This window comes from Astyanax mexicanus, chromosome 9 (assembly GCF_023375975.1).
Source record: "Astyanax mexicanus isolate ESR-SI-001 chromosome 9, AstMex3_surface, whole genome shotgun sequence".
In the NCBI taxonomy this organism is placed as follows: domain Eukaryota; kingdom Metazoa; phylum Chordata; class Actinopteri; order Characiformes; family Acestrorhamphidae; genus Astyanax; species Astyanax mexicanus.
Genome location: NC_064416.1, coordinates 9,731,347 through 9,749,155, shown reverse-complemented (window position 1 = coordinate 9,749,155; position 17,809 = coordinate 9,731,347). Strand labels below are relative to the sequence as shown.

At 37.3% G+C, this 17,809-nt stretch overlaps 1 protein-coding gene across 2 annotated transcripts in view; it reads right to left on the bottom strand.

Moving 5' to 3' along the window:
- The window catches only part of tspan4a (tetraspanin 4a), a 194,812-nt gene extending 178,590 nt beyond the window's left edge, over positions 1-16,222 (bottom strand). Inside the window, exons 1-2 of one of the 2 annotated variants that reach the window (XM_022679476.2) lie at positions 16,095-16,222; positions 15,020-15,067 (exon numbers count right to left, since the gene is read on the bottom strand). In XM_022679476.2, the coding sequence (XP_022535197.1) occupies positions 15,020-15,067; positions 16,095-16,191 (145 nt within the window). In that variant the 5' untranslated portion in view covers positions 16,192-16,222. Of the gene's footprint in view, positions 1-15,019; positions 15,156-16,094 lie in introns of those variants that run through there. The other variant, XM_022679477.2, reaches the window with a different exon arrangement.
- Positions 16,223-17,809: the final 1,587 nt, after the last annotated feature.

Sequence of the window (17,809 nt, the reverse complement as noted above, 5' to 3'; positions counted from 1 at the left end):
ATGGCGTCAATGTACTGGTATAAATAAATTGGTATGATAATAAACCAATTTTACAATATCAAGCAGGCTCTAATGATGTTAATGTTTTGAGTGAACAGACAGATCTCATCCCTGATGGAGCTCATCCTCACACTGAGCCTATCACAGGAAGCTCATCCTTCCCCTGTTCCATCAGACTGCTGACCACAGCGGCAAACTTCGTTAGGCTAAATCGTTAACGACCGCGTGCTTCCTGAGGGCTGTTTTATTGCTGAGGCGAGCGGCTGTGTCTGAATACACCCTCACCACCTGATCTAACCGGCGCTCCGTCTCCACACTTTCCTCTCTGATCTGGAGCTATGGGACCATGAGAGAGAGAGAGAGAGATGGAGAGAGCAGAGTGTGAGAGAGACAGAGAAAAAGAAAGTGAGAGAAAGAGAGCAGTGTGTAAGAGAGAGAGCACAGTGTGAGAGAGAGAGAGCAGAGTATGAGAGAGAGAGAACAGAGTATGAGAGAGAGAGAACTAATAAACAATAAACTAATAAACAACTGTTAATATTATTATACTTGATCATTATAATCACTATAATTTTTTTATTATTACTATTGTTATTATTATTGTTGTTTTTACTATTATCATCATTGTTGTTATTATTATTATTGTGATTTGTTTATTATTATTATTATTATTATTATTTCTTTAATTAATTGATGTTTATGTTTCATCGTTGTTTCACTATACGTTCGGTTTTGATATTTGTGTGCTTTGGCAACATTGTTTTTTTTTTTAAACAGTCATGCTAATAAAGCCAATTTGAATTGAATTGAATTGAGAACAGAGTGTGAGAGAGAGCAGAGTATGAGAGAGAGAACAGAGTATGAGAGAGAGAGAACAGAGTGTGAGAGAGAGAGAGCAGAGTATGAGAGAGAGAACAGAGTATGAGAGAGAGAGAACAGAGTGTGAGAGAGAGAGAGCAGAGTATGAGAGAGAGAACAGAGTATGAGAGAGAGAGAACAGAGTGTGAGAGAGAGAGAACAGAGTGTGAGAGAGAGCAGAGTATGAGAGAGAGAACAGAGTATGAGAGAGAGAGAAAAGAGTGTGAGAGAGAGAGCAGAGTATGAGAGAGAGAGAAAAGAGTGTGAGAGAGAGAGCAGAGTATGAGAGAGAGAAAGAGAGAGAGAAAGAGATAGTAAGCAAACTTTGTGTGAGAGTGAGAAAAAGAGATAGAAAGAGAGCAGAATTAGAGAGTGGACAGAGTGAGAGAGTGGGTAGAGGGAGGGTAAGCAAAATGAAAGAGTTGGTAGAGTAAGTAAGTGAGCAAAGTGAGTAGAATGAGTGAGCAAAGTAAAAGAGTGAGCAGTGTGAGAGGGTGAGCAAAGTGAGAATAAGCAGAGTGAGAAAGTCAGTAGAAAGAGGGTGAGAAAGTGAGCAGATTAGACAGAGTGTGAGCTGAGTAAGTGAGCAAAGTGAGAGTGAGTAAAAAGAGAGAGTGAGCAAAGTGAGCAGCAAGAGAGATTGAGCAGAGTAAGAGAAATAAACGAGTGAGACAGTCAATAGAATGAGGGTAAGAAAGTGAGCTGAGTGAACAGAGTGTGAGCTGAGAAAGTCAGACGGGTTAGAGTGAGCAGAGAGAGTAAGAAAAGTGAGAAATTGAGAGAGTGAACAAGGTGAGAGAGTGAGCAGACTTAATGAGAAAAAAAAGTGATCCGATTTAGTAGGCCTACATTTACACAGGTTACAAAAAAGTGGCCCAAATATTAATCTGATCTTTTTTTTTCACATATAACAAAGATATTTAATTTGTGTGGCATTCTGAACAGCCAAAAAAATACAATAAATCTTTGTAGTATTGAAATCTGATACATTTACAATCTGAACAGACAGATTGCAATTTGTGCAACCTTTGCATCAATGAGAAGAGAAATGGATGAAACCAGTGAGTGAGAGTTTCAGTGACAGAATAAGGACCTTCTATTAGACCTCATCAATTAAGTTAAAAGGTTTGTGTCTTAACTGCTCTGTGTTTCTAATAAAATGGCCAAATGTAGCCAGAGGACATTTCTGTGAGCCAAATAACATGATATTTTTACAATTAGTGTGAACTCAATCTCAGTAAAAATGCCAGCTGTAGCCACTGGAACTCCTTGATAGCTCCTTGCGATGCTGGAAAAGATGAAACGAAAACTTCACACTGGTCGTACAGATCTTTAGCCAATCATTTCAGAAGTGCAGACTGTTCAAACCCTAGATACATATATATATAGTAGGAGAACTGTAAATAGAACATATACAGAACACTGTAAAAATATACAAACAGTCTAATATAAAGGTTATTGTTGTATGCGCTATGAATGTAGCCTATTATAAAGTGAGCTGTGTGTAAACAGAGTACTAGTATAAGTGTGACTGGATTAGGAGAGGGAGGGGTTGGTGAGGGGATGTTTGGGTGGGGTGCGTTGGGTGGTGTTAAATTAAATGGCTGTAGGTGTGGTGGGCCTGTTATTACATAGGACAGAGTGACCATTGAGAATGTTGGGGAGTGAGGTAAACACCACAGTGGGTGCCGTTTATGTCTTTGTCGCTAATATTACATCATTACATCCCTTATATTCCTTCAGTATGACCTAGGCTGTGTCCCAAAGTCTAGCCTGCAGCTGAATTGAGCCCTATGTCATAAGCTACGTTCACATTACACGCCACATTGCTCAAATCTGATTTTTTGTTCAGATTGGATTTGGCTATCTTGATGGTTCACATTCACAAATGTAAGTGAGCTCTATCTATGTTTAATGTGAACGAATCTGTCCCTGAATCGCCTCACATGCGCACATTGTTTTGTGTATAAATGTCACCTTCTTTACCAACAACAAAAAAACGTAATATTTGAGGGACAACTCACATATAAGCTTTAGCAGCTTATATGTGGAGCATCTTTTGCTGGAGTGGAGAAACAGTAAACAGCTGGTCTGAAGTTCATGCTCAGGTCGAAGAGGTAAAAAAAGGCCAGGTGGTTTGCTTTTGCTGTTTTTGCAGCTATAGCTGCACATCTGCACCAAGAGATGTGTTTAAGGGTACGAGAGAGAAGGACGTAGCACATGTGTAAAAGCAAAAACATGCATGAATTCAGATTCAACCATTCACATTCATGTCGCATGTCCATCAAATACATATCCAATTTAGGACCACATATGAAAGTGACTCAAATCTGATTTGAAAAAAAAAAAACATTAACATTTGGCACGTTCACACAGCCATAAAAAAATCAGATTTGAGCCACATTGACCAAAAAATTGTTTTGAGCCTCTTTAGCCTGGTAATGTGAACTTAGCCATATAATTCTGTTCTAAAATAAATAAAACTTCATATACAGATGAAAAAAACAGCTGACATTCAGAGCAAGGACGCAGCTGATGTATCCTTCCTGGCCAACAGTTATCTGCAGAATTCTCTGCACCTATACAACATGAAGGGTAATAAAACAATAAAAAAGGCAGAAAACAATGCTTTAGAAGTGTACACATTCATTTACTGATTATTGTTTTGAATGCATTAGCACTAATTTAGGATAACTGAGCTGCAATCAATGGAAAGCTGATTCCAGTGGCATTGACTTGATTACATTACATTACATTTGACAGACGCTTTTGTCCAAAACAATAGTGAAGTACAAAAGTAATAGAAATTAAGGTATTTGCTAAGGTATTTGCTGATATTTATATAGAAGTGAAAATGAACAGCAGTGAGTAAGGGCTTCAGTACTGGTATTTCAGTAGTCAAAGAATTTATTTAATTTTTATTTAAGAAAGTTTTCAGCCTGTAATTTCCTCAGAGGTCGATGGAGAAAAACAGACATGGTTAATTCAGCCCCAATGAAAGAGAGAGTTACCCCAGGACTCCATGTAAAATTTTAAATGTGTTCTCATTGTTTGGTTTCATGTGAATACAGAAAACGCTGTGTTGTACTGAAACACAGAAGACTATCCTCGAGTGTTTTATGTTTTTCTGAACAAATTTAACTTCAACTAAATTAACCTTCATTATTCTCTTGGAAATGTAATATTATTTTGGTCTAATTAAACACAATGTGCTTGACTTGCTGCTTTGTTAAACTTTAATTCACTGATAAATCACTTCATTCTAATAGAGAAAACTCCATATTGACTCTATTCCTCCCAAACCCACCCCCAACCTCACACACAGCAGTGTAACACAGATGAAAAGGTGCAAACCCACAGAGACGGCAGGCTTCGCACTTAATTATGACAGTAGGAGAAATTGCAGGAACAGGCTAATGATTCGTGATGGAGACAGGGAGGCTAATTGAGTGTGTAATTAGATTAACGAAGGAAGACAGGAGGAAATGTGACATATATTCTATAATAACCCATAATATTCAAACCCTGATGCTGCAGACTCTAAAAAGGCCATGAGGGGAAGGTGCTGGTCAGAGGGAGCGTTGTGAATTAGTCCTGTCACAATTACCTATTTTAACTGGATGATATATAGTCCCAGAAATAACTGAGGTAAATGATATTTTTGTCATTTTAAGAGCCACAAAAATGATAATACAAATTCTGTGAAGGTTTAAATGTGTTTAAGTGTGTCTGCAGTAGGGGTGTGCCATATTGTATTATACACAATAATATCGCCAACATTTTTGAATATCGTGAACAATATTATAACCTAAAATATTGCTTCATATTACGCACCTCTAATTATCACATCAGGGTACTACTTTTTTTTTACTGTTTTTAGCAAAAGAAAAATTAACACTGTTCTCATTTCCCATTATATATCTACTAGAGGCAGATTATATCTGTTCATCATATCATATCATTTATTTTACTTTAATCCTGGATATATGGAGATATATATATATATATATATATATATATATATATAGTGCATTATTATTAGTATCATGACATTCTGGATGATTGACTTCTGTTACAAATCTTTCAGTTAGTTGTGTGCCATATTATATGGTATGCAAAAGTAAAATGTAATTTTGTTCAATTTATTTTTGTTGCAGTAGTGTATTTTTAAAATATATATATTTTTTAATTCAGTGTTTTGTCATATCGTCAAAAGTATCATTATCATGACAATAACATAAAATATTGTGATATTATTTTAGGGCCATATCGCCCATACCTAGTCTGCAGATACTTAAAATGTCTTAAAATGCCCTAAATTTATTTAGCTTAGAAAAATCATGATTTGTCTCAAATGTCTTAAAAGTCACACAGATTAGTTTAAAAGGTTTTATAAAAGTTTAAAAGTTTGCTGAAGGAATTAAGACAATACTGTAAGCATGTGGAAGTGAAAATTTAATGTAATTCCAATTGGATAATCCAAGTTTTGAACCAAACCCTCTTTTCAGGGAAATAATTCTTTTTTTGTTTGTGCAAAGCAGTTCATTTATGTTTGCTGAAAGTATTGATTAGGATTGGACTTATAAAAACTACTGTATGTGATACTGGTATAATGTAAGCTCCGGAGACTGACTGTAGAAATGTATAGGTCTGCGATGGGTAATGGAAGCAGTTGATGTGTGGCCTTTGTAAGTTATTTTCTTGTCATCATTATTATTACTATTACTATTATTATTTTCTTTTTTATATATGTGTATGTGTATGTGTATGTATGTATGTATGTATGTATGTATATATGTACTGTATATGTATTGCATTTGCTTTCCCCATGTGTGCAGATACTGGTGGCATTAAAATAGTTTATATTAAATTATTTAGTGCTCAAATATAAAATAAAACTTTTTTTTTGTTTTAGACAAAAAATAATTAAACATATTGTTTAATTCACATTAATTTACATAGACTTTCCTTACTAACTAAACCATTCTGAGCAATACTAAACAATCCTTTCTTAATATTGCAAATTATATTGCTAATAGAAAATCTATAGCAATAGCTTTTTTTCCCAGTATTGTGCAGCCCTAGTAGACCGGTGTGTTCTCAAGTTATGGATAAGATAAGGCTTCAGTTATAGATGGACTTACGGATGGACGGACAGACAGAAATGATTGTGATTTAATCTATAATAACAGTAATAACAGATAGTCAATGGTTCAGTCCAAAACTTATAATAAATAACAGGGGCGGTACAAATTATTCATATCATGATATATCGTTTCACTTTCATTTGTGATACATTATTGATACATTGTGTATGGATGAGTATATATTTACATAGGATGACTGGGTTTAACTCATTCTACAACAGCTTATATATGTATATATGTACAATTATAAATCTATATTTAAATCTTTGTGGTATATTTTGTTTTTATTTCAACTTTGCTGCTCGGTATTTTGTATAAACTGTGAATCTGTATCTTCTGTAACTCAGACACACAGACAGATAGAGGGAGGGAGGGAGGGAGGGAACGGCCACACTGAGCAGCGTATAATCATAACCCCGCTTCCCACGCTGCGTTCAGGAATACGGCTGAGACGGGACTGGATGTGCCACATAATTACGGGTTCTGTGAGTTAAAGAGTTCGAGTTTTGTTCTGAGCTTCTCTGGAATTGTTACTCAGCGATACATGACTGAGTGTCTGTAAGAGTCAGTCCTCAGCACAGGATATGATGAGCTGACAGGTCATTCTACAGAAATGTCCACTTATGTTATAACCAAATGTGTCAAAAGTAAAAATAGATACTAGAGTTTAAAATACTTCTGTAGAAGTTGAAGTATCAACTCAAGCTTTTTACTATTTAAGTAAAAGTACTGATTTAAAGTATAAACTGCTTAATGTATACAATTAAAGTCATGTAAAATGGGGGGAAAAAATTACATTAGGAACAAAAAGCTTAGTCCTATAGTACACTACCCCCCAAAAAAACACATTTTTCTAAAAGCCATAATGACTATAATGTTATAATAAAATGTTAATGTTGATAAATTTAAGATTTTGCACTACGCTCCCTTTAAAAATAAACATACAGCTCTGGAAAAAATTAAGAGACCACTCCAGTTTGAGTAAAATGAACATTGTTGTTTTATTCTATAAACTACAATAATTTCTCCCAATTTCCAAATAAAAACATTTTCATTTAGAGCATTTATTATTTGCAGAAAATGAGAAATGTCTGAAATAACAAAAAAGATGCAGAGCTTTCAGACCTCAAATAATGCAAAGAAAACAAGTTCATAAGTTTTAAGAGTTCAGAAATCAATATTTGGTGGAATAACCCTGTTTTTTAATCACAGTTTTCATGCATCTTGGCATCATGTTCTCCTCCACCAGTCTTACACACTGCTTTTGGATAACTTTATGCTACTCACTGCTGGTGCAAAAATTCAAACAGTTCAGTTTGGTTTGATGGCTTGTGATCATCCATCTTCCTCTTGATTATATTATAGAGATTTTTAATTTGGTAAAATCAAAGAAACTCATAATTTTTAAGTGTTCTCAAAATTTTTAGAGCTGTATTTTAAAGCTTAAAGCTTAGTTGGACTGGAGTTTGTCTGGAGTTCTCTTGAGTCTCTGCACAGATCATCTTCATACTAGACTACATACGTCTGCTATGTTCTTGCTGGAGAGTGGGGGGGGGGGGTTGGGGACGTGTCCAGGTGTGATGGATCACAGTATAAACCAATAGGGAGTCGGAATGGTATATGTTTATACTTCTCTACATCCAATCACAATCAGATTCACTCTATCTGGATGGAAAGGTTTATCTGGATAGGGTTTTTTTTAACAATGAGAAACCCAAATAAAAACAAGTTGAAATAAAACAGGAGTAAGGAGGCTATTTTTAAAATTTAAGGAGTAGAATTTTCAGATAATTGTGTGAAAATGTAAGAAGTAGAAGTAAAAAGTAATCTGAAAAATAATAATTACTCAAGTAAAGTATAGATAATCAATATTTCTACTTAAGTAAAGTAATAAAGCATTTTGACACCTCTGGCTATGGCAAAATATATAGATATGTATTTTTTTCTAACTTTTAAACTTTCACATAAATTACCAGATACCAGTTTACATGAAATGTGCATTTACACATAATATAATATAGATATGTATAAAATGGCTGCAACTAACCATCAAACCACATGTTGTCAATCATCATATATCTGCTAAAATATGTTATTTGATCTAATTTAATTTTTTTTTCCACTATTCCCTAAGAATAAATTAGGTCACACCAGTGAGTTTATGTTAAATAACAGTGCTTTCTCACAACAGAATGTCTCAACTAAATGTTTTAACTAAGGTTTCAATTCATTATTATTTATAACATCCTTAAGCAATAAAATTTAGTAATGTTTAATAATGCCTTACTTAATGTTAATAAATAATGAATGTTAACATTTAGTATAAACATTTAACAATGTTTATTACTGTTGTAAGAGCTGTTATTTGTGTAATGTATTGTAAAGCATTACCAGAGATGTTATGAAATATTAAATGAAATAAGTATTCAAATTAATATTAAATAAGATCTCTATTGGTATTATATAAAACCATGTCCTCACAGTGTAGTATAATTTATCTTAAGCAGATTTGTTTTATTTATACTTGTGAGTTTTGTGTTTGAGAGGAGCGGAGTGAACTTGATGCTCAGAAACGTCTGAGTTTTAAAGATATATGAGCTCCGTTATCCTCAGCACATTAACATCAAATGTCTTTAATATCAGAGCCATTAGAGCTGAGTTGTGTGTGATTAGCTGAACATTAGAGATTCTGAAAGCAGTTCTCCTGTCTGTCTGACAGTGAGTGAAATCCTACGGGAGGTTATTGTGTAAAATATCCCACTTTAGAAGCTGCATTTCAATAAAATTACAAAGGAAAAAAGTCAATCATTGAAACTGTGAGAACTGTGAGAAGAGTGTTTCGGTGGGGGGGGGGTGGGGGTGGGGGTGTTTTAAGGACTTTTCTAAAACCTGAAAGATTTACACTCTGATATACTCTGATACACTCTGATACACTCTGATACACTCTGATTCACTCTTACAAATATTGATTATCTATAAAACTGGAGTCAAAGGTCAGTCATTCAAATTGTATTCAGAATTTACCAAAAAAACACCTTCCCCAAAAAGACAAAACCACATATACCAAACACATCTGTTGAGCACATAGACAAAATGTACTGGTGGGCGTGACACTACGTTTTGCTTCTTTGTGGGCAGTCTGCTGCTCTTTGTGGGTGGGCAGTTATTTTTGTTTTATTTGGGCGGTGTGCTGTTCTTTGTGGGTAGTGTACTGTTCTTTATGGGCGGTGTGCTGTTCTTTGTGAACGATGTGCTGTTTTTTGTGGGTGTGGCACTACTTTTCATTTGTGGGTGGGGTGCTGTTCTTTGTGGGTGTTGGACTACATTTTGTTATTTGTGGGTAGTGTACTGTTCTTTATTGGCGGTGTGCTGTTCTTTATGGATAGTGTGCTGTTCTTTGTGGGTGTGGCACTACTTTTTGCTGTTTATGGGTGGTGTGCTGTTCTTTGTGGGTGTGGCACTACTTTTCATTTGTGGGTGGGGCGCTCTTCTTTGTGGGCAGGGAGCTGTTGTTTATGGGTGGGCAGTGCTGTTCTTTGTGGGTGTGGCACTACTTTTTGCCCTTCGTGGGTGGTGTGCTGTTCTTTGTAGACAGTGTGCTTTTCTTTCTGGGTTGTGTGCTGTTCTTTGTGGGCAGCGTGCTGTTCTTTCTGGGCAGGGCACTACTTTTCACATTTTGTGGGAGGGGTACTGTTCTTTGTGGGTGTGGCACTACTTTTTGCTGTTTATGGGTGGTGTGCTGTTCTTTATGGGCAGTGTGCTGTTCTTTGTGGGCGGTTTGATGTCCTTTTTGGTTGGTGTACTGTTCATTGTGGGTGAGGGACTTCTTTTTGGTCTCTGTGGGCGGTGTACTGTTCTTTTTGTACTGACTCCTTTTTGGTCTTTGTGTAAGGTGTGCTGGGTTTTTTTGGGTGGTGTACTGTACTTTATGGGTGGTATACTGTACTTTATGGGCGGTGTGCTGTTCTTTTTGGGTGGTGCACTGTTCTTTGTGGGTGAAGCACTACTTTTTGCTCATTGTGGGCAGGGGAGGCACCTGGGGAGTTTTAGTTAAAAATAACAAATACATATCTAACTGACATACAGCTTGTGTATGCATGTGTGTGTATATGAGTGTGTCTAAGTGTGTGTGTGTGTGTGCGAATGTGTGCGAATGTGTGTGAATGTGTGTGTGTGGTCAGTGTGTAAAAAGCAGAGCTGTAGATCACTGCTCTCCCCCTCCGCTCTCCTCTTTTCTTTATAAGTTGATGTTTATTCACGTCACGCCTCGCTGCGCTTCTCACTCTCAGCTCTATTTTAGCCCCGTTTTTGTTCGGTTCTAAAGGTTCCACTTAGGAGAAAATTGTCCTCTGAAAGGAAATAATGGGAGGTACGTTCACCCCAAACAAAACACTCTAACACATTCTGTTATGTTATTTGGCTCTCTCATATTCTCTTTCTTTTCATCTCTCTCTCTCTCTCTCTCTGTATCTCTCTCTGTATCTCTCTCACTCTCTTTTTCTCTCTGTATATCTCTCACTCTCTCTCTCTCTCTGTATCTCTCTCTATCCTTCTCTCTATCTCTTTCTGTACCTCTCTTCACTCCACCACAAAACACCTCTTCTCTCTCTTTCAATAAACTAAATCTAAAAGTAGTAAAATCTATTTGTTTTGGTCTGTATTTGAAGTGAAGGTGAACTCCAGCTACAGGAGGCAGTGAAGAGCTGAGCACAGGGTAAGCTAAACCAGGCCCAATATCAAACACCACAGCACCCAACCGTTTCCTCACTAACATGGAGTCTCACTGCAGAGAAAATGAGCTACAGAAGTGTTGGGATTGGAAAAGGCAGCAGGGAACAGTTCTGTGATTTCAGACGTTTCACTGTGGCTCAATCTCATCCCTGGAGACCCAGGCTAAGCTCTACTGCAGCCAATCATACACACACACATACATACTGATGATGCAGCCCATCCACTAGTGTTTTAGTAAAGATCACCTGGGCCTGGTCAGAGTCAAGACCAAGAACAGGACATGTTGAGTCTTAGTCAAGACCAAGAGAAGGACACATAGTTCAGAATCAGTGGCAGCACGACTCTTCTTCAATCTTCCGAAGTTCAGTCATGTGACTCCTTTGCTGCGTTCCCTCCACTGGCTTCCTGTTGCCGCTAGCATCAAATTTAAAACCCTGACTCTGGTCTACAAAACCAAAAATGAACCAGCTCCTTCCTACTTGATGGAACTGATGGTCAAAGCCAGATCATCAGCACCACCGAACCACCATCCCTCAAAAGCAACAGTTGAGTCTGAGTCAAGACCAAGACCAGGGCATGTTGAGTCTGACTCAAGACCAAGACCAGGGCATGTAGAGTCAGAGTCAAGACCAAGACCAGGATATGTTTGATTCCAAGTCAAGACCAAGACCAGGGAATGTTGAGTCCGAGTCAAGACCAAGACCAGGGCATGTCGAGTCAGAGTCAAAACCAAGACCAGGGCATGTCGAGTACGAGTCAAGACCAAGACCAGGGCATGCCACGTGCCAGTAGAGAAAAGGAAATGTTGAGTGCCAGTCAAGACAAAGACCAGGATATGTTGAGTCAAAGTCAAGACCTATACCGAGATATGTCGAATGCCAGTCAATATCAGAACATGTTGAGTGCCAGTAAAGACCAAGACCAGTATATGTTAAGTCTGAGTCAAGACCAAGACCAGGATATGTTGAGTGCCAGTTAAGACAAAGAACAGGACGTGTCAGGATAATGAGGATAGAAGAATAGAGAAGACTAGAGGAAGAATAGAAAAGAGAAGAGTAGAAGACTGTATGTATAAGAAGATCATCAAATGAAATGTGTGGTAATAACCGTGCCCTATTCACTAAATGGTGGCCTATATGGGGTTTCAATTTGTTGTTGTGAGTGAAAACACATTGCTTGATGTTGGATGATACTGGTAGCCAGCAGGCTAACATTGTGGTAGCAGTGTAGCGTGCAGCCAGTAGCTCTTGTGAAAGCTCACAATTTTCCATCAAGTAGTTAGTTAGCATGTGTCATTTTGGAATTTAGCAAGCTTGTGAAATCAGGGAAGGAATGTGATACCGAAAACATGTTCAACAAAAGCAATTGTTTCATAATTATTACTCATATACTTCCAGGTCCCGGTTTAGCAACACAGCATCCAACAGGTACAATTTGACATGGAATGGCCTTAGTATTCATTTGGCCCAGCAGTGAAAAATTGTCCCTAGATCCAGACAGACCTGATCCAGAGTGACCAAAATCTCAGTAATTGGTCTCTTAAAATGCTGATCACTCATCTGTCACATGATCACACATTATAGATCCAGAACCACATTAGCTGCAACCTCCATTAGCTTTCCTGTGCAATGATAGAGCCTGGGCCACACGGAAAATTGGGTCATTTGAAGAAGAAAAGTGTGAGTGTGAAGACAAGAAGTGTGTTTCAGACATTTAATTTTCTTCAAATAGCCACTGTAGCATAATGAGACAGAGCGCACTGTGAGATCTTCTGTCGCTCATGCTGAGCAGAACTAATCCTAACTGCACTGTAGAACTCGTGACAGCTGGAACCGCCAAGACGCCGCAGTGAAAAGCCTTGAAGAGAAGAACATGAAGGTGTTTCTTGCAGCTGGACCTGAAGCGCTACCCGAAACTCAAAACTCTCATGAAACATGAAGGGCGAGCTGTCAGAGGAAACACAAAAGGCTTTTATCCAGTTTTAAAACATCCTGACGTTCCTGTCTTCCACAGCCTTCATCACAGACAGCTTCAGCTCCTGGCAGCAGAAGGACAAGACATCAGCATAATTTCAGCTGAAAAGTTCAGAAGACCTTGAGTTTGGAATAAGAGGGGTGAGACTCTGTGTTCTTGAGTAACCCTGAAAACAGACACCAGCAGATGGGCGGTAGCTAGTGGTACAGTACATACAGATGTGTGTATGAATGTAGGGATGAATATAGGGATAAAATAAATATTACATGGGGTGTTAGAGTAATGTAAGTTAATGTAAAATATATGTACGATTCTCACAGGATAAGAAATCTCGATTATAAATGATTGAGTTGGGAGTAGCTACTCAATTTACACACTGCCATCATCACCAAAATAACGAAAAATCATAATCAAATTCTATAACTCACTTAGCTATAGTATAAATTATTTTTTTGTTAGAAAATTAGCAGCTACATGTTCATAACACATATGTAGGCCATAGGCTGCACTATCATCATGCCCTTTTAGGAGGCCTCTGCCTTGTTTTCTGGTTTTGAGTGTTATATAGATGATTGTATAAAACATGAGGTTTACAGCGGCGTGAGTGACCCAAGGTAAACGTGCAACTCCTCAAGCGTCCACAAACTTGAGAAAAACAGCAACAAGAAACATTTTGGCCCACATGTCGGTTTGTACAGGAATAATATAACCTGAGACATCAATTTCTTTACTGACACTGGAGCGCACAGTCCATGATAATGATAAATGTTAATAATCACATTACTCCGCCTTTCTAGTTAAAACTAATTAAATCTGAACAGAGCTTTTGAATAATACATTTTCTTCAACTTCAACAGGTATCATGATAGCATAAAATGCTGTAATTTTTCTCTGGGAAAACACTGCACTGACTTTAGACTTGATATAACACAATTGGATCAACACCAGCAGATGACATGACTCTCCAAACCATCACTGATTGGTGGAAACTTCACATTAGACCTCAAGCAGTTTGGACTGTGTGTCTCTCCACTCTTCCTCCAGACTCTGCTCCCTTGATTTACACATGAAAAGTAAAAGTTACTAATGGTCCGTCATACCAAAAGTACTTATTGGTCTTACTGCTCCCATCACTGCCATCCATATGTGAGGCCAACATGGAACAAGAGGACAAAACATTCTGGTTCCCAGTTTGGCTGCTCATACAGGCCCCACATGAGCATATTATCTAGTTTCATTTTGCTGACTTTTTAAAGACTACAAGATCAGCATCTTGTAAGCTGTTGTTGTTCCAACTCGCAGTGGAGAAACTGGGTATATTAATTTCACAAACAGTGGCTTCTTGCCAAAACCATGCAACACAGCGCCAGTTTAGATAAAGCAGTCCTGGATAGCAGTCCAGGAACAACTTTGGAGGTTCTGGAATAATACAATTCATCTGTAGGGCTGCATCCATAAGAGATTTTGTTTATTTGAGTGTTTCTGTAGTGCTTTGGTTGTTCTTCTGCAAGGTTTACAGAAGAAAAACAAATTTCAGTTTCCATGAGGAACAAAGAATGTTTTGTTTTTTTTTTTCATTTCTATTTTTAGTGAGTTTGGGTTTAGGCCACACTGCCCACCTCTGGACCCAGATGGACGTCACTTCTGAGAAGCCTAGCCCTACCACCAGCTGGTTTGTCTTTCACCAGACAAGCCACTCCAAACCCAAATATATCCTAGAGTAGTGTTTACTGCCCTACACACACACAGAGAAACACACACACACACACTTATTGCTGGGTTGTTGTGAGGTTGGCCTGTGTGGTGGACGCCGGGTGGGACTTCCAGTTGGAATCTGAGGAATGCTGAAGTTTTATTCCTCATCAGGATCCAGAACAGAGACTTAAATTCACTTTCAGGCTGAAAGTTCTGCTCTCGCTCTTCTGCTCTCTGAGAGGTCAGAATCAGGAGGAGAGGAAATGGTCAGCTCCTGATTATTAGTGCTGATTGCCAGGGTTCATTAAACCTTAATGAGAACCACTGAATCATCTGCTTCAACGGTTCCTTCAGTCCATGATGAACTTAAGCAGCAGCACCAGACTCTACAGCACAGGAGTCTGAATTACATAGAACACAGGTTCCATTGTGGAGCTTAAATAACTGTAAATTGCAGAGACTGTCTTACTCTGTCCATCTCTCTCTCTCACACACACACACACACACTTAAACACAACCAATTCTGAAGCAGGGCACATATCCCACCTTATCCACTCAGACTCCCAGCATCTCATAGAGCACCATAAAGCTCAAAAACAGCAGATAAACAAGCTTACCTTCACTGTTCTGAAGGAGAACCGAGGCCTGTGGAACTTCTACAGGTCCTATAAAAGAGAAGTGGCATGAACAAGGTGCTGTAAACCTCTCTCTCCCCCTCTCTCTCTCTCTTTTTCACTCTTCCACTCAGTAGAAACTTGCTCACCACCTACAACAGACCACTGTTCTCAGTGCTGGGGGTTTAAAAGGCAGCACAGATACAACACTCCCCTCTAGTGCTGAGAAAAGAACTGGAAAAGTGGAAATTTACAGCAACATACTGAGATTTCTACCCTGTGTTCAAAATGATGTATTATGCTAGTATGGTGTAGTATCTGTGTGTGATACTGCAGCAGAATGTGGACGAGCATTGTCCTGTTGGAATAGCGCACAGGAGTGTGTGTTCAGAAAAGGTAGGGCCACTGGTTGAAGGACCTCATTAATATGACATTAGGCTGTATACTGGGCCGTATATGTATAAATAAATATATATAACAGCTCTAGAAAACAAATAGGAGACCACCAAAAAATGATGAGTTTCTTTGATTTTACCAAATTGAAAAACTCTGGAATATAATCAAGAGAAAGATTAATGATCATAAGCCATCAAACCAAACTGAACTGCTTGAATGTTTGCACCAGGAGTGATTAGCATAAAGTTATCCAAAAGCAGTGTGTAAGGCTGGTGGAGGAAAACATGCCAAGGTGCATGAAAACTGTGATTAAAAACCAGGGTTATTCTACCAAATACTGATTTTCTGAAAAAATGTTTTGCATTATTTGAGGTCTGAAAGCTCTGCATTATTTTTGTTATTTCAGCCATCAAGCCATTTCTCCTTTTTCGCAAATAAATGCTCTAAATAACAACATTTTATTTTGGAATTTGGGAGAAATGTTGTCTGTAGTTTATAGAATAAAACAACAATGTTCATTTTACTCAAACATATACCCTTAACAGCAAAATCAGAGAAACTAATTCAGAAACTGAAGGGATCTCTAATTTTTTTTCCAGCGCCGTATATATAAAGAACACGATTAATTTGGAATTGGTAACACATTATTATTTTATAGTAAAGCTTAAAGAGCTTGTGCTACCTTGTGCTGTAAAGGTGATATCAGTGCTGAGAAGTGGTGCAGACTGAATTTGTGGTGATGTTGAGGCCAAGGTCCAACTGTATGCAGTATCTGCCATGTCTTCTTCTTCCTCATGATTGTGAGATGAAGTTGATGGTGCACCTGGAAAAATAATTAAGTCTATGTATATCACATTTTTCATGTACAGAGTGCATCATGTAGATATTAGGAAATATCTAGTGAAAATGTCCATACTACCTTAATCAGTAGAGGCGTCGTTAGGAAGAGGGCTTTGAAATGAAGCAGAGCACCTTGAGGGAGAAACAACACAAATGGTGAGAGTTAGCATTACCATATTTGTTAATGATTTTGATATTCAGAAGGAATCCAGCTCCTTTCACAATTACTAGTGCTTAACACGGAATTACTACTTGTAGTTTACCATAGTAGATTTAAGCATTCTGTTGTTTATATATTGTCGCTAGACTATCTACTGCTTAATTACATTACTAGTAAAAGTCACTTGTCCAATAAAAAGTGTTGTTGTACTTCCCTGCATTGACTGTCACAGAATTTAAAGGAGCGATCACACAGTCTGCCGTTCCATTTAATTTATTTCCAGTTTTTGTCTGGTGGCTCCAGGCCAGCAAGTTGATTGATAGACACTTTGCCTTGTTGCAACAGGCCTGGGTGTAAGGAAATATTGATATTATATCTCACTGCAATATTTTGTTTTGCAAAAGTGTATCGATGTTCAGAAAACATCATAGTACTGATTTTTTTTATTTTATTTTATCATTAGTTTACATGTAAAGACTGGTGTCAAAAGTGGTTCAGGGTTTAAACAAATGTACCCTTGTGAACAAGCTGTGTATTTAAATGTAATGATAGTGTATCTGAACTTGAAAAAGTATACTAATACTTACGATTTTATTTATTTAATCTGTATTTCAGTATACTTTGTAAAAGTAATCTTTTTTGGCTGTGCCAATTTTGTACTGGTGACATACTTAATAACAATATATGCTTAGTATTATTTTATAAAACATTGCTTTTTATGATAAAACTATAATTTTACGAAAAAGTGTCTTAGGAGCTGATATTTCTTCATTAAAACATTACTTCTGTGAAATTTGCTACCAAAACATTATTTTGTGCTGACTAATTAAAACTGTGATGATGAACTTTTATGTGTTAAAATTATACTTAAACATTTTACTTTAGTTAGTTTCGTGCAGGTCAAATAACTTTAACAGCTGATCCTTGCAGCAATAAGATATCTTGCTTTTGTTTGTACCAGTTTATATACACTCCTCTAAATGAATGTGATGTTAAATCTGCATTTTAATCACATTTTTAACATGTTTTTAATGTTCAGTTGGACGGCTCACAAATATAATTAAATTGTACTAAATAGTGTTGAAAATAACATATGATTTGTATACTCTTAATAATAAACTTAATGCAAGTTTATATTATTTTGATTACAAACAAGTAGTAGTTAAGTACAAATTAGTGGTTCTAAAATAACATAACATAAGTACAGTCCTACTTCAGCATAATTTAAGGATACTTTTTTTCGCAAGGATATTGTTGTGTTTAAACCCTGTCAAGTAAACAGCAGTGTTGTTCTCTGTGGTTAGAGTCCACTGTTCTGATTGGATAAGAAATACACTTTTCTTTTACTCAGATTTTATAAATATGATGTTTTATACTATGACAGATTCTTCTAAAAT